Source organism: Aplidium turbinatum, chromosome 5 (genome assembly GCF_918807975.1).
Source record: "Aplidium turbinatum chromosome 5, kaAplTurb1.1, whole genome shotgun sequence".
In the NCBI taxonomy this organism is placed as follows: Eukaryota; Metazoa; Chordata; class Ascidiacea; order Aplousobranchia; family Polyclinidae; genus Aplidium; species Aplidium turbinatum.
The window spans coordinates 22,003,337-22,029,934 of record NC_137476.1 but is presented as its reverse complement, the minus strand read 5'-3'; the positions used below and the strand labels follow the sequence as shown (position 1 = coordinate 22,029,934).

Sequence of the window (26,598 nt, the reverse complement as noted above, 5' to 3'; positions counted from 1 at the left end):
TTTAGTGTTGTCCAATTGACCTACTATTTGTATAGCCATTGTATTGCAATGATCAATGGAAGTTCAACTGGTATGTATTGATACCGTACGTTAGCTGTAATAGATTTTTATATTTTTAACCTACTTTGTACTTTTTAGACTTAATTTTGATAGCTAGATTGTAACAACAATATGTTGCACCATTTATTGTTTGTGTAGTCAAACTTTGTTAATTAAAACTTTTTTCTGAGCAAATAGTGCAAAGCCTAAAAAGTTAAATCTACAGTATGTTTGCAAATATTTCTGAAACTAAATTGTTTTCATTGTCAGTGACTGCAAATAGAAAATTTATTTGATATTATACAGACAAAATTTGTAAATTGCAAATGACTTTAACATATCAGTCATTTTATTGGTTGGTTGGTTTTGAATGTTTTCCTCAGACTAATAAAGCTTTTGATAGGTTAGTCTTGGCAGGTTCCAATACTTGTAGAGGCTTTGAACCACTGACAGCGTGCCGGTTACAGAGATTACTAAAGTGAAGTTTTGGATAGGCTAGTTGTTGAAGTGTTGTTGCAAAGGAATTATTTTTTTGACCAGGTGCCGCTGAATAGAGAGCAGTCCTGAATGTGTTGCTCAAATGCATACTTTGAGAGCTAAACTTGCGCCGCTTGATCTGGTGTTGTGCGCTTAACCACTGAGCTGCAGCTGTAATGCTGCATAGTCGAGTGATTAGAGCCCTGAAATGGCACTCGAAAGGGCGCCAGTTCGACACTGCTCATGAGCATGCGGCCGTGTCTTTGGCTGTGATATGTTAAGGCATGCTTGAAGGTGGACACAAAGATAAGCTTCCTTGCCTTTCTGTCCACTTAATCTAAATCTTCAACCACCAGGCGTAAGCTTGGATTCCACAAAAATAACACTGAGCCAACAAGGCGGCAAAATGCTAAACTAAATGCCATCTAATGTTAAGTGAAACTGCTTGTTAATCATATAAGTAGAACTCGCCTATAGTGACATCTGAAAGGACCTGTGAAAAGATGTCATTATATTGAAACGTCATTTTATTGAAACAGTCGAACTCTATCTGTAGTTTAAAAACAAGACTTTTTAACATATACCACTTACCAATATGTCACCATAGCCGAATTCTTCTGTACCACCTGAAAGAATAAATTATAATAGTATCAAGATTTGGTTTTTATGAACTTCATTCATTTAATCGTATAATTGACTTGGGCCAAAATATTCTGAAGCAAGGGAAATGAGTTGTATGATAAACATCTACTGATAATCAAAAAAGTATGTTCATTTTTTCTTTTGAATATTTTTCTACGGTGTCCAAAAGTGAAATAATAAAAATAAGGTCACAAGGCATACCTCTAGCTTACTCGTGCAGTTAAAAGAAAAGCAACTAACCATGATGTAATCTCATACACAAGACATTATTTTGCCCAGCTGAACATAAATAAAGCAAAGAGTAGAAAAAGATGCAATGTCTGTCTCGGGCCGCTAAGCTCTCAGCGTCTATCGTGGCCATGGCTGTCTGGAAGCCGTTAAATGGCCTTTGAAACTACCGTGCCAGTAGGCGTGTTTGGTTGCCGGCTTTCACAAGCCAACAATTCTCCACTCGCGTTTGTATGAAAAACTTTATTCTCACTCTTATATTATATATACATAGTCTTTTTTCACAAACAAGGCTGTCTCCACACCCCGATTAGAAATATTGCTGACAAAAATTTCTCAAAAGTCTGAGCATCAACCTATATATAAAAACTGGAAGACCAGCTCTATATCTTCTTGGGAAGCAGTGTATTTAAATACAACTGCAAATATGTTTCAGGGCTTTGTTTGTGTTGTTCTAACTTGAGTGGATGCAAAAAACACAATATTTTAAACGGACTTTTTATTTTTGTTGCTGAGCTCGAAATTTGGTTGCCGGTAAGAAGATCTGTTAGGCCATGCTTGGTCACCGAAAAAATAAAGGAGCTTTGAGGCCTGCTGTCCGAGTGAAAGATGCATCTGTTTGGTAGCATTACAGGCCTTATAACTCGTGTTTTTTTTCGGCAGCCATCGTGGCCTACCGGGAGGTCCTTCTTGCCGGCCAAATCTGCGTGCTTGGAGGCCAAAATACAAATAACGATAGCACAAGTAAATAGAATTGAACTTGCAACAATGCTAAAATGATCACTTAATGTTGTTGAAGTCTGAGTGACGTCCTGCAATAGAATCGTTGTACCACGCAATAATTGCTTTATCGGTATTGTATTCTGGGACCATCTAACGACACTAAATTGTTTCAACTGCTTGCTGCTCAGTAAATTGTTTCAATTGCACACCGCCTTTCATAAAACCTGACCATTTATACTGTTGTGATGTCACCATTGAGGGTGTGAAGTCACTAGCCCATAGCGGGAACATTTCTGAACTATGAACCCTTGTGTTTTCCCTTTGGATGTCAACTAACCTAGTTCTCCTTTTTAACAACGATTCAATGTTGTCTGACGAGAATATTGCCAGCCGATATAAATCAGCACTTCAGATTAACACTTTGTTAAAATAAACGTCAGGAATTACAAACAAGACTTACAGCGCTGGACCGCTGGTGATTGCAGCTAGATATATTCCATACAATAGCAAATGTTTCCGTACAACACAACAGTGTGATTATGACGCGCTGACCTAATTCTGCATCACTCTTTGATACTACATATTTTTGACAGTGAATCCACGCTCATTCTATTGCGAAATTAAATAATTAACTAGAAGAAACCGGCGGCCAAATTGGGTGACTGAGGATGTAGCACCGGCGGTCATTCAAGTGCTACTTAGTGGCCATGGCCGCCGGCTGCTTTAAGGCTTGCATTATTTTTTTCTTACTTTGTTTTTTGCACATGGCAGACAAAAATGCAAAAGAAAAAAGACATTCTACTTTTGCTTGCTGGTAAATGTTTATCATGGGCCTCATTACCTTTGCTTACTACAAACATCTGGCCAAAGATAATTATACAATTAGGTAAACATGTCCGCCGTCACAGCATGTGATGTCCGCGGGAAGTATCATCTAGATCGGTCATATTTGTCCGCCGAGAAGTAACATCGGAACTAGCGATACAAATCGTCATAGCACGAACAATTGTTGCGAGAATATAATTTCCCATGCATCTAGAAAATGTGAATACTGTATCTCTTAGTTTCCATTGAAGCAGAAAAACTTTGGATTTCGACGTTGCTTCAACGATTGGTGATATTGAATCAGCGTAACAAAAGTGAATTATTTGCTAAGAATCGATAGGAGTACCGGTACTTCTACACTAATCACGCGCAACTTAGTTCAAGTCTTACGTCACAATGTCTGGCTTTGATCTCCAAGTAATAATGATAAGAAAAGGTTGGTTGCCAAATTAGATTATACGAGTGAGTAGGCTATTGCAGCAAAATTTGTTAAGTTTTGGTATTACAGAAAGAAAAAAAAGGCCCAAGGAAAATTTACTTTCGCTCACATGTCACGTAAAAATAAACCTAAAGAAAGAAGCCTAATAAAGCTTTGCACAGCAGAAAATAGTGACGTCAGTGACAGTGTAGAAGTTTTCCGACTCGTGCCCAGAGCATTGTGACGCAAGAAGCCACACGACCTCGTTCGGTGGAAGTTAATCAGATATGCGGCGCTTTGACTCTTCAAGCGCATGTTGTTCGTATGGTGAATGCCTTTCAGAGTGACTTCGCTGAAATTTTAAAAAGCCTTCTAAACCGTAGCTATAGTTCTCAAATGGCAAAGAATTATCAAGATAAAGCATGACGGTCGACGCTAAAACTAGTGTGTCCGCCGTGAGATTTAATTTGTCCGTTGAGATAGCTGCTCAGACCGGACACGTTTGTCCGCCGTCAAGAAAAACGAATTTCGAAGCCTGTATGATGAATTTACTTTATACGTGATAGAATTTGGTTCAGAGTTGGATCAATTGCAATTGAATGTAATTAATTACATATTTTAATTTAATTGTAGTGTAGACTTTTTGTTGTATATACTATGTAATTTATAAAAAAATTGGTCCAAATTACACTTAGTACTAAATTGCACGCATGATATCAGTACTTTTGTTAAGTCACTCACTAGTTAGGGTTTAACAGGAACTTCTACAATCTACATTATTACCGAATCTTTATCAAATGCAACTTTAGTTGTTTTTAATAAAGTCCAACTTGTGAAAAAAAATTGTTGAACACATAATATTAAAAAAAAATAAATTTGTAATTGAAACATATGTAATATTTATTACATTTAGAAGTATCGTAATTTTGTAATTTGAAAATTTCAGGATACAGTAATTGTAATGTAATCAAAAATGTTGATGACGTATATTATATATGGTAATTGTAATGTAATTGAACTGAATACTGTGTAATTGATTCAAGACTGATTAGGTTTGGGATTTCAGATTTTAATATTCTGATAAAATGATTGATACGGTAAAGCGATTACCTGATTTTGTCTGTATTACATTTTCAATTTTTCTTGTCATATGGTTTTGGACAAAAGTCAAGGTTTTGGACAATAGGGTGTACTGTACCGGTATATATATATTGTATATACAATTACGGTATCTAAACATATTTTAATTTTATTTTTTTATTATTTCAATGTTCTTTGCTGATGGATGATGTCAACTGTTGTCTTATTCTTGTGATGGTCACGTCTTGTCAATGCCTTCTTCATTCATTCACATGTATCTGGTGTTTGTATCATGTCCCATGGTGGTAACGTTACTTGTTGTTTTGTGTTAATCATTTGTGTGCACACGTTTTATGTCTATACTGTTATTAAATTGTAAAATATTGTTTGTATTTTTGAAATCAATACTGTTAAATAATTCTTCTTCATGGTTGTGCCTTGATAGAGGCTCCTCCTAAGAAAGTGGCTAGAGTTTCTTGTCATATAAACAATCCTGATGAACAGCCACCTAGTGAAGCTTTTGCTGTATCTCGAGCAGGACTTCCTCCCCCTGCCATTGAACATGGAGAGCAGCCAGACCCTGATTCAATGAAGCTGTTTGTTGGTCAAATTCCCAAAGCATGGACAGAAGCAGATATCCGTGACCTTTTGGAAGTTTATGGACCTATTTATCAATTGCATGTTCTCCGAGAAAAAGGAAGTACTGTTAGTAAAGGTGAATTAATTGAACTACACTTGTTTAAAAATGTCTTTGATTGTTATCATGTTTGCTTCGCTTGTCATTGTACATTAATGTTCTCAACTTGGTGAAGCATAGTTTATTTTTTTCCCAGTTTTCCCCAGTCTTTTTCTGACTCTAATCCAGGGGTCACCAAATGGCGGCCCGTGGGCCGCATGCGGCTCGCCAAGCTGTTATGTGCGGCTCGTGGAAGGTATCAGCGCACAAGTATAACCAAAAATACTTTTCTTGAGGAGTTAATAAGCATGAAGATGAAGGTAAAACATACTTTCCGGGAAGCATATTTTCGCTTTGCATATGATTCCACCGACCAACCAATCAGATTGTAGTTCCAGGTGGGGGTCGCCTAAAGTTATTTCAATGCGATGTCCAGCCACACTGTCCCAGTGGTTAATTAAAACGTCTGTTTTCGAATTTTGAAATTGTCTCTGAGCATAGGGTTGCTTATTTTAAGTTTGTAAATGTCATGTAAACACTAGTGTGCGTTTCACCGTTATTGTGTTTCACGAGCAGTGTTCCCTTTATGCAAGTTTTTGTTGGCAAAATAAGTGGGTGTGCCAACTCAATTTATAATAAATTGGCAAAATATTATATATAAATTTAAAGACTTTTTCTGGTTGTATCAAGAAAATGAAATATCTTCTGACAGGTGTTGGTTGTATTACTTCTGATTGTATTATGGTTGTATTTTCATAAGACAACTTCAAATGTTGTTAATCAACTATTCTTGTCATGCTGATAAGCACCACAAGTGACAGTTGTTAAATAATAATCAAAGACGGTTTTATAGACTCTCACAAAAAGGATGAAAAACAAACTCATTGCTTTTTTAAAGGGAACACTGTTCATGAGTTACGATATAAACGTTTTTTCGGTGATTTCCACAAGGGTTTGTTTCATGGTGCCTGGTTTCTTTCTCTCTGTTATTGGAGCCTATTTTTCGCTGATATGTTTGCAGGTCACTATTGTTGCCTGCATTGCGATGTGTCACACATTTGTTTGGTTACTGAAACTGTTAATTGCAAGATATCTTTTGTGAAGCGAAGTGACACCACTCTTGCCTGGCGATGAATATTCTGATGAAATCGCTCGCCTCGTTGTAAGTGCGCAAAACTAGTGGCCTCGTTTATTAGGCATTGTGAAAGAAGTCAAAAGTGTTGTTAAAGGAGTTTGGCCCGGCAGTAGCGTTGTTCGACTAATTTGTTGCTGCGGTGCGGTATTCTAACATAAATATTAACAACATGTAACGCTGGATACTGGGTACGAAATGCGTTCTTTTCTAGCATAAGAGTCAACCTACCTAAAATTTTATTAGTGCGACCCGCCACAGCTCTTCTTAGTGCCAAAGTGGCCCGCATCCAAAAAAGGTTGGTGACCCCTGCTCTAATCCATTGATGCTGGGATGTATTTGTATGCTTGTTTAGCACAGTATTTGAGCAGTTGCCAGTATGACATAATCATACATTTATTCAAAAATGAGAATTAATTTTTTTAGGGGTTGTTTAGTTGCTGGAAAAAGATTCCATGCAAAATTTTAGTCTTAGTTGGAGGTTGTAGATTACCTTTAGTTTTTCCCTCAATACCGTGTAAATATAGCATTCTTACAACATCTGGTTTGTCATTTTGAGAATTTGTCAGAGGCCTTACGATTTTTGAGAAGTGACCACTTGCATTCTACTCTTGATTTTCTTCTCTTTAGCAGCAGATAATGCAATCCATCTCTCCCTTTTTGCACCTAGTACTGTAGTTTTGCTTTGACACATTATCCTTTTTTTGCATAGTCTTGTATTGTCATTTCTCTGTATTGAAAGTTGCTACTTGTACAATTGAACATTCCACCACCAAGATGCTTTTTTCTTTAGATGTTTGTTTGTTGTGGCACAGATTGTTTGTGCAATATTCTGATGTGATTAGCAATATATAGTTTATCAATTGTCTATATTTGTACAGATTTGTTGGACTTTGAATCTATTTTTCTTTTATATTTGCAATAGTTTTAATTTTTGTATTTTTGCATTGTTCTAGGATGCTGTTTTGTCACTTTTTACACCAGAAAAGCGGCTTTGGCTGCCCAGAATGCTTTACACAACGTAAAGACTTTACCTGGAGTAAGTATGACGTCTGATGTGTTGTATTATCTGTGAATCTAAAAAGTAGACAACCTACAACACCATAATACCATTTTTTTTTTTAAACTAAGTTTCAAAAGTCATGCACCTTCAATCCTTCATACACCATTTTTGGATACCGGTACACAACATTTTGGTGCGACTGTCGCAGAGATATTTCACAGCGAGACTATTTTCAAATTTTCCACTTTTGACAAAAGTAACAATTTGTTGTTATCATATCTCACAAACCTGACGTGATAGGCAAAATCTGAGGTCAGATTCGGATGCAGCACCCCAAAATTACTCTAAAACAGTTTACATCACTGTACACCAGGTACATCACTGTGTTCAAGTGAAGCCGGCAGATTCTGACAATAAAATCGAAGATCGCAAACTGTTTGTAGGAATGATCAGCAAAAAGATGACAGATTCTGAACTTCGTTTGATGTTCAGTTCCTTTGGCTCGATTGAGGAATGTCGGGTGAGTGTTTTCCTGTTCAAAATGTACCATTACTGTCCCGTGTCCCGCTTGCACATCTTTGCGTTATGTTGCTTTGGGAGGCCAACATGAAACTTGGTTGCAACACTTCTGCGCTGAATTTCGCTTTGACGAAAATGTTTTATAAACAATTGTTTCATTCAATGATTCGAATCCAACCCAATCCTATCACCATCACTTTGCTGTATCAGATTTCTTGTTTAATTGGTAAGTTTTGCTGATAAAATCGAGTTTATGAAATGCGATAGTAAGAAATTGTGAATTTGACGGAAGTTACGAATTTTACATAGTACTTTAGTCTCATTGGCAACGCTTGTTGTTTCATGATTGATCTGAGTTGTTACCAATCATGCCTAAAAAGCATTTTTTATCTGTTATCTTTAAAACCCTGCTGTCAGCTTTTTCAAAGGTTGTTAATTTGTCAGTTAAATATTATTATTGACGGCTTAGTTTTTTTACCAATTTTCAAACATGTTTAACCAGGTACTGCTATTTTGCATTCATCAAATGCTGGCATTTGCACAACAATCTAACCTCTTAGTGTAATTTATTAAGAATTGATTTCGCTACAGTAATAGCATCTTCAGCTTATTCAAATAGAATCTAAGCAGGTATTTAACTCTTCAGATATTGCTCAATCCAGATGGACAAAGCAAAGGTTGTGCTTTTGTCACCTTTGCCAAACGTAACTCAGCGCAAACTGCAATCAAACATGTACATCAGTCAATGACAATGGAGGTACACACCGCTGTTGTAGGTTATGGAATTGTTAACTTAATTTACAGACTTACAGTTCCTGTCCTGCATAGATTAGCAGAACAATGCAAATTACGTTGAATCAGTGTGTTTCTTGCCTTTAAATTGTATCATTTACTGGTAATGTTTTACTATAGAGTAAGGGATGTTTAATGTTTGACCACCAGGTGGCGATTTTTTAGTGAGTCGCATGAAAATGCATAAAAATGTTGTGAATTGTAAGTGCTTTAAAAGATATTTTTAAAAGATATGTTTAAAGATATTGTTTTAAACCAGAGGTGACGAACCTGCGGCCCGTCAAACATTTTTTTGTGGCCGAAAAAAGTCGTTACAGGTCGAGGCTGACAGATGAAAATCTTAGTATGCAGTTGAGAGTTGCCACATCGTCTGTTCGACCTAATATTGAACGCTTTGTCAAGCAAAAAACTTTCCAAAACTCCCACTAAGCAAAAAAATTCAATGCTTCAATTTTATTTTTTAATATTTTATGCTTCAATGCTCCATTAGATAGCTTCAGCTGTATGATTCGCATGGGCTTTTGTTTGTTGTTTGAAAAAGAAATTTCATTAACTGATTTGTTGTTTCGGAGCATAATGGTCGAAACATTTAGTCAACTTCACCAAAAAGGATAGAGCCAAAAAAGAAGAAATCATACTCATATGAAAGCAAACGCTTCGAAAATTAAACAGTCTTTATTATCAGTGCAAGTACTGTTGCTCTATCCTTTTTGCTCAAGTTGATTTGTTTTTATTTTTTACTGTTGTATGTTTCGATTCTGCGTAAGATAATTTCAACTGTGTAGGTTTTATTACTTTCATCTGCCGTTTGTTACTTTACATTAATAATATATTGAGTCGCTTTTAAAAGATTTAATAGCAGGTTACGATTAAAACTTGTGTGGCCCGATAACTCATGTGTAATTGACAAAGTGGCCCGCGACCGCAAAAAGGTTCGTCACCCCTGTTTTAAACCAATAAAAATAGTTTTGAACTGGCATTTTTGTTCCTAAAAAAGTTTCAAGTCCATTAAGGCCCAGTGGATGGGTCAGTAGATGTTACTATATCATTTTCATAATCAAATCAATCTATACAAAGCTGCTGTTGTAAGCTACCAACTAATGAACTATTATAATGGATTAAAATCATAGCGTTGTTTCAGGGATGTTCTGCTCCAATTGTTGTGAAAATTGCTGATTCTCCTAAAGATAAGGAGCGAAAGAAAACTCAAAATCAGCTCACTCAGCAGTTCAGCGAGATGTCGAACCAATGGAATTCCTTGGCCAGTCTTGCAGTTCTGGCACCTGTATGTTACTGGTGCAGCCTGTTTATTTTTTAGCTTATTCTCTAATCTAAGCAATATGTCGTTTTCTTACTTTTATCGCGCTTAAGGTAAACAGAAGTATATAATTGGCAAATTTGACCTGCTAATTTGAAAACTTGCAATGGAAAAGTCCAATTTCTTCATTCCAATTCAAGTGATAGATAGATAGATAGATAGATGCTGCGAAAAAGATGCACAACAAGTCAAAACACAGTGTACATAGCAAAACTGTTGAAATGATTACAATTAAAAAAAAAAAAAAATGATGAAAGCATCACAACAGCGGGAGGCTGCGAAGTGACCATTCAAGGTCTTTAAGTCAAGCAGCCACCCCTTAACTCATCAATGATAACTTAATTACAATTGGCTAAAAAAGACATAATAATAAATAAGTAACAGTGAAGCTGTCCAAGATGATAAGAAATTAAAAAAAATCAGGTAGGCCAACGTAGCCTGTGTTACAATTGCAAGTCTGATTAGTAATTTAGCATTTGCCTAATATGAGTTAATAATTTTCTTTTTGTACATTCTTTTAAAAGTTGTGAAGGAGGATTTGCGAATTTCATCAGGTATATTATTCCAAATTTTTGCGCCAGAGTATTTTATTGAGCGTTGTAGTTTTGTAGTTGTGTATTGATAATAATAGTAATCTAGGTTGGTCGAGTTTCGAGTAGTAAAGTTGTGGATTTCGTTGCATTTTTTAAAGTAGTTTTGAAAAGAGCCGGGTAATGAGTTAAAACTAAACTGGTACATAAATTTAGCAATATCAAAGTTGTTCAGATCTTTTAACGTTAGGATATTGAGTTGTTTATAAAAGGGTGTGACATGGTCAGCCCATTTGCCTTTCACAACAGCTTTGACTGCCTTATTTTGCAAAACACCTAGCTTTCCATTGACATTTTCATAAAAACATAAAAAAATTATGTTACAATCGTTTTTCAAACATTTACATTTTCACAATAACACACACTTTCCCATCACATACACATGAAAGGTTATTTTGTTTTTGCGCTGAAACAGTTGTTGTCCTTTTGTTTTACGGCGGTTTTCTCAGCTGGCGCAAGAAAAAAGCCGATTATGAAGAATTTTTTGACGAAATATACGTATATATATAAAGCTGCAGACTCCGTCATCTAACCTGTACAATTGTTCGAAAGAAGTATTTTTTACACCGTATTTGCAATCAACACAGAGATGCATTCGGAAATTGGCAGCTGCAATTTACACCAATCACTTGGTTGTGTGATATTTTCTTGCAAACTTAGCGAATAAAGTCTTAATTAATTGACTGTGCGTTACGCGAAGCTGTAAGATAAAAGAAACAGCGTGAAGCAAAGCAAGATTTTTAATGAAAAAAGGAAAGTTATTGACTTACCATGTTATCAATTTTTCTTCAGCAAAATCTTTGACAGGTGGTACTATTTGTTGGCATGTTCTTGCTACATCTACCTGCAGTTGACAAAAAGTGTTGCCAACCAGCCAACTAATAATGAACATTAAAATAAAACTACCTGCGTGAAACTCTTGCTTAAGATCAATACAATCGGGTGCGCTTGAAAGTGGCGAGAAACAAGCCATTGACTTAAAGCATTAGTGTTTTTGAAACGTTTGAGATATGCTTTCCTTTTTATTTTGTGTACAGATGCTGAAGAGCTTCTACAACCTCAACAACTCAATGGCTTGCGGTGGAAGTAACCAGTTTGGAGGTAACTATAACTATAAAGAAGCTTGATTTGGAAGAGTATAATAATAAGAGGAGTATACGACCATCTGCAAACACTAGCCACTTGAAGTTCTATTCCTACGATAAATCTTATTTTTGCGCCACGTGTAAACTGCTTTCCTAACTTCTCAACCCTGCCTGTTCAGTGTGTCTAAGTTTCAAGATGATAAATGCTGATTGTAGACTTCTTTAAAATTAAATATATAAATCATATATTGCTTGGCCTTGTTAACTCCATCTCCAAGAAAGAACATTTTTTTAAGAGACTGAAGATGCACACATGGTCGTTTGTGTTACAGAACATACATTGTTATTGTCAATGCATAGCTAAATAGTATTCATTCCTTATATTTCACTCCTCACAGCCGGACTAAACCCTGGAGCAATACAGCAGTTCCTGTCAATGGCTTCAGCCGCCCATACGTTACTTGGCAACTCTCAATCTAACTTGAATGCTGGAAATTCTAACATGTTGTCTTCCCCTTGCACGAATACAGGTAAGATTTGTAACTACAGCATCGAGTGAAGTTCCCGCCTTCAGGTTGGTTTAGCAACTTGCAACTCGGTTTGGTCGTAAACTTCATATTTTTAAACCAAACTTTTAAAATTGTTATTGTTCCAAGTTCCCTTCCCAAGTGGAGCAGGCAGCGATTTTGCATCCGGGTGTTCCAGCAGCACTGGCCCATTGAACCAGATGGGTGTTCTTGCACAGTGTGGTTTAAATCCCGGCCTGGAAATGGGACCGTCGTCGTCTGCAAACAATTCCATCAATCCAGTTGCCAGCTTTCTCGCCAGTATGGCCACTTTAAACCAGCAAACTAATTGTAAGTATTCAATGATAAATCAGTTTTACAAGTTTAGATTTCAGTAAAAAAAATTCAATCCGCTTTATATGTCGATTGAATATATTGACTGACAACATATGAATGCGATATTGCGATGAATTTTGTAAAAATTTGCAACTGTACAATGTACATACAGATAACATTTTAATAATGGTGTACACCAACTGTCTGAGATATAAATGTTACATTCTGGTTTATTTTCGAATATCGGCTGTGGTTGTATCACTCGATAGCTTCGGCAAAAAACGTCGCAGGTTTCAAATCCGTTTGTTGTCTGTGTGACAGCCCCATCTGTGTTTCAACGGTGACATATCAATTTCTTTTAGCCTCTAATAACCAAGCCACGTTCCTCAACCAAACCAACTCGCCTGCTGGGAGCCAAAAAGAAGGTAAATGAGCGCAACTTGTTCATCAAACCAACTAAGTGACATCAGTGAAAACATTAGTAGGATCCTTGGCTTGTTATTTTGTGAGCCTTTCCAATTGACCGTTAAAACACAATTCGGAAAGAATGAATTTGTGTGAATGTTCTGTGATTGAAATGTGCGTGTTTGGTTGAACCATCCCTGGGTTGAACATAAACACGAAATGTCAGGCTCTTATTTCACGAAACAGACGAGTGGAAATTTCCTGCTATTGGTGTGTACTGTCCTTTGACACAGAACCCAGACAACAAAATCTTTCATTTTTACATTGATTTAACGTCTGCAGATTTTAAAGCAATGTAAAAATGACAGATTTTGCGGCCTGCGAAAGCTACTTAAGGCAAAAATACCAACCTTCCTTCACCTGTCGTTCCATAATTTCAGGACCAGAAGGTGCGAATTTGTTCATTTACCACCTTCCGTCACACTTCGCCGACCATGATCTCATACAGGCCTTCTTACCATACGGGAATGTTATTTCTGCCAAAGTATTCATTGACAAGCAGACTAATCTAAGCAAATGCTTTGGTGAGTGCGACAACATATTTCAAGTCATTAATTTCCTAGAAGACCACCTGTCATCATGATACTTGGAGTGGTGTCGCTGTTGAAGAATCGATCGTACCACCATGCGATCAGACTTATTTTTGAATATAAAAAGTTTTCTGCTGTTCTCAAGGACTCCATATGTTTCTACCACAATTCTCATTGGTGATGCGTCTTTATCCTTTGTCTTCACGTGTTCATTGCTGCAAGAACGAAAAAAAAACATAATGGTAACCGTGATCACCGTCGTCATTCATTAGATGATCATGGTTTGATGCTTAGGCTTTTGTTTCTTCAATTGATTGAAATCACCTTTCTCCTCGTATAAAACCAATGGATTTAATGAATTTGTGACGCATAACTTCTATTGTGACACCGGTTTGTTGTCAATGACGGTTCTACAAACACGCAGGCCTGTAGGGTTGGCTTTCGAAGAAAATTAGCACAGCTCCACCATCTTTCATACCTCTATGTGTAATTGTGTATTCATGCCAGTGGGCCTTAAAGTGAATGGCATTCATTTAATAAATAGTTATAATTGTATTTGGAGCAAATTTGCTTTTAATTTTAACGTGGACCGTGATTTAACAAAGATACAGTATTACTAGCCGGACATTACCAAACTTTTAAAAATGTCTAAGAACCACTGCTTGCTGCTCTTTTTCATCTCGAAAGATTCCATTTTAAGTTTGTGATAGAAAAAATTCAATGTTTTATTTCGTTATTCATCAATTTCTAGCTGTTCCTTTCATGCAAACCTTTAAATTCTTACAATCATGATTGTCTTATGTCTGCAGGCTTTGTGAGCTTCGACAACTCGCTATCTGCAAAAAACGCTATCCAAGGAATGCACGGCTTACAAATAGGAACGAAACGACTGAAAGTTCAACACAAGCGAAACAAGACCGATAGCAAGCCGTATTGACGCTGTACAGACTTTGCTGCCGCTACACTTCGATCACACTTTCGGATTTCATTATTTTAATTTATGACATCTTGGACCGAATGTATGAATTTTTACACAAGGTGTGAGCCAGTTCAAACGTTTTTCTCGATGTCTTTTTGCACCAGTGTTGCCCATTTAGTCAGCAATTTTCTTTGCAAAATTCTGCCTATTTATCAGAGAAACTGGTAAAAATTATTTTGAACCTCTGTGACGTTTTACTACCTTTTTGTATGCGCATGCGACCAGTTATATGGTCGCCGTTAACTTCACTCGCACTGAGTAAAGATCAGTTTATTGAAACTGCTTTTAATTGCAAATCAATAAGCGGGTCCCACGGTAACCGCCATCTGTGGCATCAGATTTGTCGTACTGAGGGATGTGAGTTGATTTTTTGCTCTCGTTGTTTTTTAAATGCTCTTTAAAAAAAACAATCTTTTTTTGCCCGAACAATGTGTCCAGAGTTTAAATGCCGGAACAGAATTTGCTCGTGTTCTTCTTTGAAGCTTCTGTTCTGAAGTAATGAAGACATCAACAAGTCAACCTGTATCAGTCGACTAAACTGCAGATAAACAAAATTAGGACAAACAACAAAGGAAGAGTTGTGACTCAACGTGGTCAGTTTGGTCACCGCTGGGACAGGCTTGATCAATCATCAGCCGGACAGTCTTCATCCTCATCATTGGTAGCACTTCAAGTTGGATGGTTCATTGGTACCACTTGCTGAGCATGCTCACCGTTAGCTCAGTGGTTAAGGCCCCACTTCTGAGTTGCAGAACCAAGTTTAAACTACACTAAAATAGTTTATAATAAGTTATTCAACAGCTATAATTTACAGTTTCTTTTGCAGATCTTGATATATAATTAATCAAAACAGTTTTTCTTTAAAATATGTATAAAACGATGGGAAATAGTATAAAAAAAAAACGTAAAAAAGATTAAAGAAAACGACTAAAAAATCTTTTTTTTAACATCCCGTTGAGTTAAATGACATTTCTTTGGTAACCAAACGTTCAATCGATGTCATATCGGAACAGTTAATACTTACTTGCAATTTCATTTTCATCAGTTCACTTGCTTTATTTGCTATGCTTGAGTGATTTGGTTTGGCAGCAAAAAATACGTATGAACGTTACACAATTGAGTTTCTTGCGTTGGTTCAGTATCTACATAGGTGTTGAAACTAAAGTTCTAAAATTGAGCTAACCCTGCTCAGTTTCAAGCTTTTTGAGGTTACTTGGCCCACTTCCTAGTTCTTACTAAAGTTCTGTCGGTTCCGGAGACAAATCTGGCTCCGGAATATTAACAACTGCTCCTCGCTATGCTCAGCCAAAAGGTAGTTTTCCATGCATCCAAATTAATAACGTTCTTATTTGAAGAACCATATCTGTTGTTTCGTATGATCAGCAGAGCATTTCAGTGAGTGACCGAACTTTCACTTATTTCTTGACGCTGTAAAATGTGTAGACTATATTTATAAGTAAACCATTACACATGACCATAGAATTAACAACAAGTTTTAATTTATCTTTTTCGAAACCCACTCTTCTTTCCTTACAGCTTATACTTCTCTTTCCTGCTTGTTAATTCTATGGTCATGTGTAATAGTTTACCTTATTTATAAGTTGTATAGTTGTGTTTAAGAATTATTTTTTACTGTGTTTTCTTTCCTCTTGTGTTTCATGTATCTTGCATTGTTTAGCTTACGGAGCAACGCTCATTGGAACCTGGGTCGTGATCCGACAGTTGTCAACAAAATATTCTTCATTTTTGCAGAATTTTTAGTCTACCATTTCCTATTGTTTTTAGCTGGCAAAAGGGCCAGTTTTAATGATTAAGTAGTGCATTGCAACTGCGTTTATTTGATTCCGTCTTTACAATTACCATTTCATCTGACACATAACTACTCCCCAGACAGCAAAAAAACATTTTTACATTTGTTCAACGTTTGCAGGCGTTGAATTAATGTAAAAAACGATTGATTTTCTGTGTGGGTAAAGTATGTGTTTGATGGTAGTGTATTAAAAACAAATTTTATTTCAAATTATTACTGGCTCACGTTGCTTTGCAAACACCTGAATAGCTATATGTTCTTTCAGTTTCATCTTCACATTACATTGTAGCGCATTTATTTTGGTTTTTGAATTGCTGTTTTACAAAATAATATCTTAATTAGCCTGGGACCGTCATGCATGTGTTACAATGTTGTCTTAATAAATAATTTGAAATGATCTTGGTATTTTTTGCCATTCGGCTGGAAAAAACGTATTTTGTAAACTACTGCGCTTGTGTAAAGCACTAAACTGATCTGTCGCCACAATATTGGCGCGATATTTTAAACGATCTGGTTGGTTTGAATTTTTATCTTCGAACTGGCTAAGTCTTAATTAGTTATTCCTAGTAGTTTCGCATACTTGTAGAGACTTTTGACGCAGGGCCGGTTACCGAGATTGGCAGAATGAAGTTTTCAGATTGGTGAAGTGTTGTTGGGAAAATTATTCCATCCACTAGGTACCGCCGAATGTAGAACAGTCTTGAAATGCGTTGCTGAAGCGCACACACCAAGAGCTGAACCAGCGCCGCGTGGTCTTGAGTCGAGCGCTTAACCACCGAGCTGACGGGACGGACTGCTACTGTTGCATGAGTTGGCGCAACTTCAATCTATTTTCAACATAAACCTGTTTTCCAACGTGATAGATATTTTGCTTTAATGCAACTTAAAAATGCGTGTGATACGTTTAGTGCATCTTTTGTGGTCAGGTGAGCTACTTTCTGTGCATGTGTAGCTTACTGTAAACCCAAGACGAAAAACCATTTATCATAAGCACTTCCAATATGGTTCACTATGATTGTATTGCTGATCTAAACGACATCATGCATTGTATGTCATGACTACAATATTCTTCATGGTATAAGCCGGAATAAAGATTTCTGTAAACCCATCATTATCAACATCCCCGATTGCGATCTCGCCGACGGTTCCTGTTCCCTTGAAAATCTAAGAAACAGAGTCACGTTGGTTAAGTGACAAGAAGTTACTGCTTGAAAGCAGTGTTTCTATTTCGTGACAAGATTTCAAAACCTGTTTTTTTCGAGTTTTGAAAAATAACACTGCAAAACATTTAACTTGTCACATTGATAGGATTTTTCAAATTTTGTGCCGCCCTTGATATAAATCGTGAAAAAATTCGAAACAACACAAAATGGATAATTTATCAAGAAGTTTTCACAACTATCCAAAAGCTGGGATTCTTGTAGAAGCAATTACAAAACAATCGGTTGTAAACACTATCGGAAAGCCACCCAAACAGCTAACGCCAAGACCGAGTATTTTTTTGTATCAACATCATTTTTTTTTTCATGCAGTATTTATTTATTCTTAAGTTCCTCTTAGGCCTACTTACTGTGGTTTGGATATATGTCCAATCAGATGTGTTCTCTGAATCTGCCGTTAGTATATAAGCTTGTCCATCATCATCTCCAGAAACCATTATATATGGTTTGCTGTAAATGTAGGTTGACAATGTTATATTGGTCAAGCCTCTGCATAAAGTATGATTGATATTGTTTCAAAGATATTTTAAGATGCACAAAATTGGTGTAGCCTAATATGTACCTTATAGTGAAGATTTTCAGCAAATTCCTAGTGTAAATGCAATTGAAGTGGTTAACCTTGTTAAAACGACTAAACAGGTAGGTTTTATTTAAATTAAAACTTAGTTTGTTTTAAAATAAAGTAGCTTGCGTTACTGAACAGTTCTACAATAGGTTAAGCCTACTAATTTTTCTGAATGATGATTATCCACCACAATATATGCTTACTTCTTATTTTCCACGCTTTTTGTTGGCCAATAAGCAGAAGCACTCCCTGGAGATCCTGATCCGGCCATCAAGAACGATTTGTATCCGTCTTGCAGTATATGACTGTAAATAGTGTGAAGAAATTATGCAATAAACTATTCTACCACATTTTCACCAATGTCTTCAGTTTCTAGAGTTTTCATTATTTTACAGGAACTTTCTAAATACGCCACTGAGTTCAAGTCAGGATTTCTATCTGTTTCCAAGGGACCAAAGTAAAAGGAAGTGGTCCCTTTGCGTTGTAGAATAAGGCCACAAAAATGCGTGATAGTTTATATCAGCTCAATCATCTAGAAGTATTCTAACGTCTTGTGTTATTGTCACATTGTGGCTCCAGTGTTGTTGTTGTAGCTTCATATTTGTCATAAACAAAAACAATTTGCTTTACAGTGACTCAAAAACAAGTGCTCGGACCAGATAATTTGTAACAGTGGTTGTAAACTTTCCGTTTTAGCCTACATTGTCATTTCCTAAAGAGGCAGAAAAGAGTGGCGGTCCAGCTGAGGCTAACTGTAACAAGCATGTTGCACACGTTTCATAGTTTTACGTAACGTCTACGTTATCTCGGTATCGAGCACGTCTTCACACTCGCGTTTTCTTGTTTCTACTTTTTTAGTTGTTTTTGCTTTTATTATGATAGGGTGGTCAAAACTAAAAGAACAACTGAAATGAACTTGTAAATTTAAGATGCTTTAAAAAATGTCTAAACTCAAACACTTTCAAATAATTTGAATAGTCAGTAGCCTACGACGAAAAGTTAGGCGAAGCTACTAGGCGATCAATTAAATGAAGCTTAGTCGAGTGGGCTAAAAAGTTTTCCAAACATTACTAAGATAGCAACAGTCAGAAGAAGGCGATTGCGATCCATTGATTTAAGCAGAAACAATCATTAAATCACCGCTCCCATGGTTCCGTCATCCAGTTCTCAGTTGGAAATTCATAGGCGAGAACTGCTCCTGGTTTTCCACTCTGGCTCCATGTTGACGTTAGAATGTCCAGATGGCCATCGTTGTTGACATCGACAATCTATGAAAGTTTCAAGATAATTTTTAAAAAAATGATTATTAGGCTATGATCGCTTTGAAATCTGTAAAAAGCTTTAATGAATTGATTTTGGTAATGATGGATTGTTTACAACAGGCGTCACCAACCTTTTTTTCATGCGGGCCCCTTTGGCACTAAGGAGAGCTGTGGCGGGTCGCACTAATAAAATGTTAGTTAGGTTGACTCTTATGCTACAAAAGAACGCATGTCGTACCCAGTATCTAGCGTTACATGGTGTTAATATTTATCTTAGAATACCGCAGCAACAAATTAGTCGAACAACGCTACTGCCAGGCCAAGCTTCTTTAACAACACTTTTGACTTCTTTAACAATGCCTAATAAACGAGGCCACTTGCTTTGCGCACTTATAGCGAGGCGAGCAGTTTCATCCGAATATTCATCGCAAAGCAAGAGTGATGTTGTCACTTCACTGCACAAAAGATATCTTGCAATTAACAGTTTCAGTAACCAAAGAAATGTTTGACACATCGCAATATTGGCAATGATAGTGACCTGCAACATATCAGCGAAAAATAGACTCCAATAACAGAGAGAAAGAAATCAGGCACCATGAAACAAACGCTTTAGAAATCACCGAAAAAAAAAAATTTCTATCGTAACTCATGAACAGTGTTCCCTCTAAAAAAGCAATGATTTGGTTTTTCATCCTTTTTGTGAGAGTCTATAAAACCATATTTTTTTGATAATTATTAGACAACTGTCACTTGCGGTGCTTATCAGCATGGCAAGAATTGTTGATTAACAACATTTTGCAGTACCAAACTAAATATTTTCATAATACAACAAGAATTAAGTTGTTTTATGAAAATACAACCATAATAGCCTACAACCAACACCTGTCAAAAGATATTTCATTTTCTTGATACAACTAGAAAAAGTCTTTAAATTTATATATAATATTTTGCTAATTTATTATAAATTGAGTTGGCACACCGACCTATTTTGCCAACAAAAACTTGCATGAAGGAACACTGCTCGTGAAACACAACAACGGCGAAACGCACACTAGTGTTTACATGACATTTACAAACTTAAAATAAGCAACCCTATGCTCACAGACAATTTCGAAATTCGAAAACAGACGTTTCAATCAACCACTGGGACAGTGTGGCTGGACATCGCATTGAAATAACTTTAGGCGACCCACACCTAGAACTACAATCTGATTGGTTGGTCGGTGGAATCATGTGCAAAGCGAAAATATGCTTCCCGGAAAGTACCTTCATGCTCACTCCTCAAGAAAAGTATTTTTGGTTATACTTGTACGCTGATACCTTTCGCGGGCCGCACATAACGGCTTGGCGGGCCGTATGCGGCCCGCGGGCTGCCATTTGGTGACCCCTGGTTTACAACATTGAAGATTCTTTATTTACAGAAGCGATAAATTAATTGTGTTGCAATTTATTTAAAAAGCCTTGAGTCATTAGCATTCAGACCTGAGGAAATCTGCAGTGGGCAAAGACTAGGGCAAGTTTTGCAACTTTTTTTTACGGATGAACAGCTACATTTTTATTTCTTTTTGCATATCAAACTTGTCATTCCATACTTAAATTTAAAACAGTCGATGTGTAATTTTGAAAAGTCTCCTAAATTGACAATTTATCTTTTGAGTGAGATTGTACGAAAAATATGGCGGAGACATTACATAAATTTAAAAAAAATACTGGCTACTTTTAATAAAAGTGCAATAGTAAAAAACTAGTAGAGTATATTTGTCTACTCAGCATTTTATTGGATTTGTCACAAACTTCTCACTAACTTTGCGAAATAGCAACCTCATAGAGTTTTTCTATCAAAAGTTGTAAGAAAATAAGTGTGGATGGAATACGTCCACACGTCAGGTCAATAATTACGAAAAAGAGCTTAGTCCAAATGGGGTTAATCCTGAAACATCAATGCCGTACTACAACACAAACATTTGAGAACAAGTATGGCATATCAAAGAGTTTTTGACAAATTAAAATCATTGTCATGTAATGTTTGTACAATGACCTACAGTTCTGTTGTAAGCAAAACAACTAAAAACGATGTGGGCAAGAAATAAATAAAAATGAAACGTTGTTACCTCAACGTCGAAATACCAGCCATATGTGTCAATGACAACAGTTTGGATGGACGACAAGTCTGTGAAGTCATCGGTCGCACTCCAAACAATAGAAAGCTTGTTGCTGCCAAAACAACAACATACCGCAATCATCAAACGTGTTAAGAGAAGGGGGTCGTAAGCCTTGTTCACAGCACAAAATTAAATTTTTCCAGAAAATTAAATTATAGCGTTATAAACGCAAAACCTTTCCTACGACCCTAACTTCTTCGCACAGTTGACTGAAATTACATGATAAAGCGTAAAAATTAACATTTTTTGTTTTGTATTTGCAATTGCAATACAATCGCTTGCCTGTTCTGCGACTATAGGCTGCCGTAGTGCCGTACCTAATTACAGTAGCCTACTTTAAGTTTCAAAGTTACCCTAAGCCATCGCGATAAGCCGACAAACTGCTCATTTTGCAAGCACAATTCCAATTAAGTTAGTTACATAAAATTTTATAACACTTGTTACAAATACAAAGCTCTTAGAACTAATTAAGTTGTAATATGTTGTAGGCATGGCCAGGGTTTTTTTAAGGTTGGGTTTGGGTGACCGCCAAGTAGTTTTAAGAGACCGCAAGTGTTTCATTTAAATACCAAAAAATAGCCATATTTGCTTAAGACATAGCGAGAAACAACCATTACTTTTCTACTGTAGTTGCAAGTCCAAATTTTGGGAAGCCGCTGGAGAAATTTGGGGGACCGTTTCGGTCCCCCAAAACACCTTAAAAAAAACACTGCCGCATGGCCACCTGGAGATATCTCTACATAGCCATGATTGTAGCATTGGGCTCAAATATAATCTGACTAGTTTTATTTCAATTTCAGTCACTCGTCAAGTCGCCATGTATAGACATAATAGGCTGAGAATCTCTGAAATAGTATAGCCTACTTATTTTTCAGTTATTAAAACAATTCTAAATTTTTTAAATACGTTGTTTGTTTTAACCTGTAAAATCCACTGCTGATAATTGCAGTTGTAAGCTTTCCGTTAAAAGGGATTTGGTGTATTCGGAAATTAACATCTTCCACATTTTCCTGAAGAACATGGACATCCCAATTGGGAGTCAACTGATACGTTCCAGGATTTTCAAACCACACTAATTGTGTGACGTTAGCTGATGCTATAGAAATGCAAAAAAAAATATATGTACAAAAAACAAGAAATGAGGTTGATTCTCTTACTTTAGTATAAAACCGTGGCCTTTTAGAGCTAAGAATGTAAACATTTTATCTTGGGTGACATTTTATTTTTGGTCGCACATTACATTAGGTTAATTAGATAAAATTGTGAGTTACTAAGTAGCGGAAGTCACTTCAATAAGACATGGCATCATTGTAAATAAAAATAAGAATTTAAACATTTTTGCCTCGACGTGGTCTTCACACGAAATAACAAAAAATTGTAACTTTGACAAAATTAGCACAAAACAGAATGTTTTTTTTTCAAAAAAAATCTTCCACGTACCTAGGCAATTTAAAAACATAAAATAAAAAGCCAAAATTTGAACAGGAACAAAAATTAGATGAGGATTTGTATAAGAAAGATTTTGTCTCTCTCTCTAGAACAAGTTTGAAGGTATGGAGTTGGAATGGTCCAATAGGCCTACCATATTAGTATTATGATTGTTTAACAATTTTTTTTTTAATAAAAAGGCTTGCATTGTCATCATTATCATCTCACGTCCTCCTCCATTCGCCCGTTCAGATACTGCATCTTTGAAGCCATCTCCATTCATGTCATACCACTCTACACGATGATAGTACCACAATATTCCTGTGGGATTGGATGAGATAACAACAGGATCTGTAAAAGAACAAATGAATTAAAAACTCTAAAAAAATTACAAAACTAAAAAAAAAAAAAACAGAACTAAAACATGACGATTGCAATCATAAATCACTTGTGTTCATGGTTAGATAAAAGTGTGGCAATCAAATTTAGTTAAAGGGTATTTTCGCATCTTATTTGATTTCAGTATTTTCATATTTATTAAAAGCATCACCAATATTATTGAAACATTATTATAAGTAAACTACATAAACTTAATCAGAAACAAGTTTAGTTTTAGCTAAAATATTGCATTGTTCTTAAATGCAATATAGCATTGTTTTTATCTTTTATTGTAGGCTACAGCGAATTGGTTTTTAACTAGTGATCTATAATGCTATCTTGTCTATTTTATTAATTGGTTGAATTCGCGTTGGTATCACGTTCGCTTTGGACATTATGTTTTAAATCAACTCAATCAATTAGATCCAATACAAATGACATTCTTGGTCCTAAAACAATCCATTGCTCGAAAAATAGTAGCAGCGGTAGCAAGATACTCATAAAAGCATTTCAGTTATGATAAACTTAAAAGTAGCTAACCAAACAGGAATGTCGGATTGAACAATGAAACTGTGATTCAAGAAATACATTGTCCTTACTAGATTGTCCTCCAATTAAATCAGTCATGCTAAAGAGAGCAATATCACCATCATCTTTTCCTTGCATGAAAAATCCCGTTGACGCGGACCAAACATAAGGAAGGGAGAATATCCCACCTGTGCAGGCAATAAAGATAAAACTAATCAATTTAACTCAGAGCAAAACAAAAATGGAGAATTTGTATGTTGTAAGTTATTTTCCATTCTTTTAGTTGATGATTTTACTTAGTTTTTCAAATTGTAATCTTTTATGTGTTGTAATCAAGATAGGTTATATTAAGCACTCATGCTTCCTGATTTAAAGTTAGCTCTCTTTATTCATTCTAAATAGTCTCTGTGGCTTATTCCCTACAATAAGTTTATTTATTGAGGAAGTTAAACTTATATTGCAAACACTAGTAAAATTATTCCATTACTTTAGCGTGTGGTATGTTTTTAATCGTATTATTTAATACTATAGTGTCTTATGCATCTAAATATAAAACAGTAGGCTAGCCTATTGAATTGACTGAAATTTACTGGATGTAGCATTTGCAGCGAAGTTTTAATTTTTTACCTACAGTAGGCTATAACCTGATTATTCATGTCAGAAAAAAATCCAAGGTGACAGCTTAAATCGTTAGCAAGCATAAGCAGGCATTAATTTTCGTCTTCACTTACACCCTTGTGCATATTAATTAACTCAGGACAGTTTGTTCACGTTTTTGAAGATATTCTTTTTTCATTCAATCCTAAACTAATTTCTATTATGGTAGTCATGTTGTTTAATACTGTTAGTTCATAGGCTTTAATAAGAGCATTTTAAAGAGATTACACATTATTGCGTCACGTTAGACGCTTCCAGATGGTTCAGCAATGTTTCGACAAAACTTTGCTCCTTGCGATGCGTCAAAAATTGTGACCAATTTTTTCAAATTAAACAAGATAAAAGTGTTGAACTGGCCTGGAAACTCACCAGATTAAATCCTATCGAAAATTTATGGTCAATAATGACTCGTCTCCGCAAAAAGGATTATACAACCAAAACTAATCTGATAAAGGTCATAATTCACGTCTGGTATCACGACGAACAAATACAAAAAAAATGCGAAAATTTTATCGATTTCATGCCCAAGCGAGTTTTACAGGTGGTAAACAATAAAGATGATTGCACTTCGCACTTAAATGTAAAAGGATGATAAAAATTGTGCGAATAAACGTTTATTTCAATAAAAATGATATTGTTATTGTTTAAAATATTTCAGTCAATTAATATGCACAAGGAATCAAGGATGTATGCATTTTGGGTGAAGACTTTATTATGTTTTCCAGAAGAAAGTGTAATTAATTGGAACGGAATTGTATTTACTTGGTACCGATGCAACTTGGTTCGGCCAAGACAGCTGGTCGGAAAGTAGTGTGCCCGTCATTTGAGTAGAGTCGAGGTACTTTTTGCTTACTCCTTCAATTCGCATGATAGGATCCAATTGACGTCTAACATACAAATAAATTTTACCTGTGCGGTATCTTCCCCATGGTATCATTACAATAAATTCTAACAAACTTTAGTTATAGGGTTACCGTAAGAATACAGTACAGTAGAATTAACCTAGACCTATTTTGTTTGGTTGTGTGATTGATTGATAATATAAAACTTTGTATCACTAACAGCAGGAGTTTTAGCGACACTTCAAAAAGACGTGTACAATGAGACAAGAATAAAATAACGTACTTTTTAAGAAAGCAATTGGAAAAGAGACTTTAATTTGTTTTTACTAATAGGTTTACTTTAACCCTTAATTAAGATGAACAACTTATACATCTTATAAAATATTGTTTATATTGTGCAATAAATATTACAATTTAAAATCAAATAAAACTTACGGATTCGGCGAAAACGAGCTGTAAGAGAGGTCATATACTGGTTCTGATGGGTCACCGGTTAAAACATCGTTCTTAATGAGATTGCAAAAGGCAGGAAAGACCTCTGTATCACTCACGTAAAGTTGTTTAGGAGTTGGGTCGACTGCAGCACACAATGCCGTCAATGCAAGAAAAACCAAACACCTCATCGTATGCAATTAATCTTCCGTATTCCAAAGACACAAGAAGATGAATGATTGTGCTTGTGAGTTTGGCAATTAAGTAAAGGGTAGAATATTTGTTTGAACAAACTGTTGTCTAATATACAGTATAATGTAGGTTATATATAGCTTCATGCGGCTGACCAGCTAAGCATCTGCAGAGTTCTCACACTTCATTAGAACCTTTATTTAGATAATTTCGCATAACAAAGAATCGACAAGCGCATAATAGATAACAAGGCTACCGGTACTACTATCAAGTAACCGATCAGTTGCAAAATTTGGCAAATGGGCTGCAGGAATTAAATTTGTTTGAAAGTAGGTCACATGAAAAAGTTCTACACAAGTCACACCAGTAATTTGCAATAATACTAACGGAAGTTGGTTCCAAGCAACGGTTGAAACAGCTGTTCTCACATGAGTTTCCAAACTGCAGCCAACAAGGCAAAACTGCAGCCATCTGGCCAACATCTCCTATGAGGAGGCCTCATTCACCAAAAGAGTTTAAAAGTAATGGGTTTGCTTGGAAGCGTTATGAAGAAAGAAGGCCGCATCGATTTCTACGTTTCTCCTTTTTAAGAACCATTGCGAGTGATACCTCTGCAAGCAAGGTATGACAACATCCCTTTGCATATTTCGGTTTGTTATTCATTAATACCTTTGCAGACCCGAAAGTTTCTTTTGACCTTTACTCAATCTCCATTATATCTGTTTTCTTCAGTCTGGCATTAGCCTCGTCTTATTTTTA

The 26,598-nt window shown here is 36.0% G+C and overlaps 2 protein-coding genes across 3 annotated transcripts; one reads left to right on the top strand and one right to left on the bottom strand.

The window, feature by feature from the left end:
• The first annotated feature begins 1 nt into the window (after position 1).
• On the top strand, positions 2–16,565 carry LOC145771283 (CUGBP Elav-like family member 1). 2 transcript variants are annotated; one of them, XM_082583024.1, is made up of 12 exons: positions 2–70; positions 5,006–5,147; positions 7,197–7,279; positions 7,617–7,763; positions 8,409–8,519; positions 9,696–9,839; positions 11,500–11,563; positions 11,946–12,077; positions 12,204–12,404; positions 12,752–12,814; positions 13,235–13,378; positions 14,194–16,565. In XM_082583024.1, the coding sequence occupies exons 1-12, from the start codon at positions 56–58 to the stop codon at positions 14,319–14,321; spliced, it is 1,374 nt and encodes a 457-aa protein (XP_082439150.1). In that variant the 5' UTR covers positions 2–55; the 3' UTR covers positions 14,322–16,565. The 2 variants fall into 2 exon arrangements, with proteins under 2 accessions (XP_082439150.1, XP_082439149.1); XM_082583023.1 differs by having other exon boundaries at positions 4–70; positions 4,971–5,147.
• A 580-nt stretch (positions 16,566–17,145) lies between these two features.
• Positions 17,146–25,842, bottom strand: LOC145771318 (uncharacterized). Its single transcript, XM_082583065.1, has 10 exons — positions 25,651–25,842; positions 25,136–25,260; positions 23,788–23,904; positions 23,039–23,161; positions 22,304–22,478; positions 21,332–21,434; positions 19,099–19,226; positions 18,162–18,263; positions 17,744–17,843; positions 17,146–17,337 (listed from the first exon to the last, which is right to left on the bottom strand). Exons 1-10 carry the CDS (start codon positions 25,836–25,838, stop codon positions 17,212–17,214), a joined length of 1,287 nt encoding a protein of 428 aa, XP_082439191.1. The 5' UTR covers positions 25,839–25,842; the 3' UTR covers positions 17,146–17,211.
• Between the last annotated feature and the right edge of the window lie 756 nt (positions 25,843–26,598).

Coding starts and splice junctions, on each gene's coding strand:
- LOC145771283 (XM_082583023.1), top strand. CDS start 49: ATGATCAATGGAAGTTCAACTG. Junction 11,564..11,945: donor TGGAAGTAACCAGTTTGGAG/GTAACTATAACT, acceptor CACTCCTCACAG/CCGGACTAAACCCTGGAGCA. Junction 13,379..14,193: donor TAATCTAAGCAAATGCTTTG/GTGAGTGCGACA, acceptor TTATGTCTGCAG/GCTTTGTGAGCTTCGACAAC.
- LOC145771318 (XM_082583065.1), bottom strand. CDS start 25,838: ATGAGGTGTTTGGTTTTTCTTGCATTGACGGCATTGTGTGCTGCAGTC. Junction 19,227..21,331: donor GCTGGTATTTCGACGTTGAG/GTAACAACGTTT, acceptor AAACTTTCATAG/ATTGTCGATGTCAACAACGA. Junction 17,844..18,161: donor AAAAGCGTGGAAAATAAGAA/GTAAGCATATAT, acceptor CTACATTTACAG/CAAACCATATATAATGGTTT.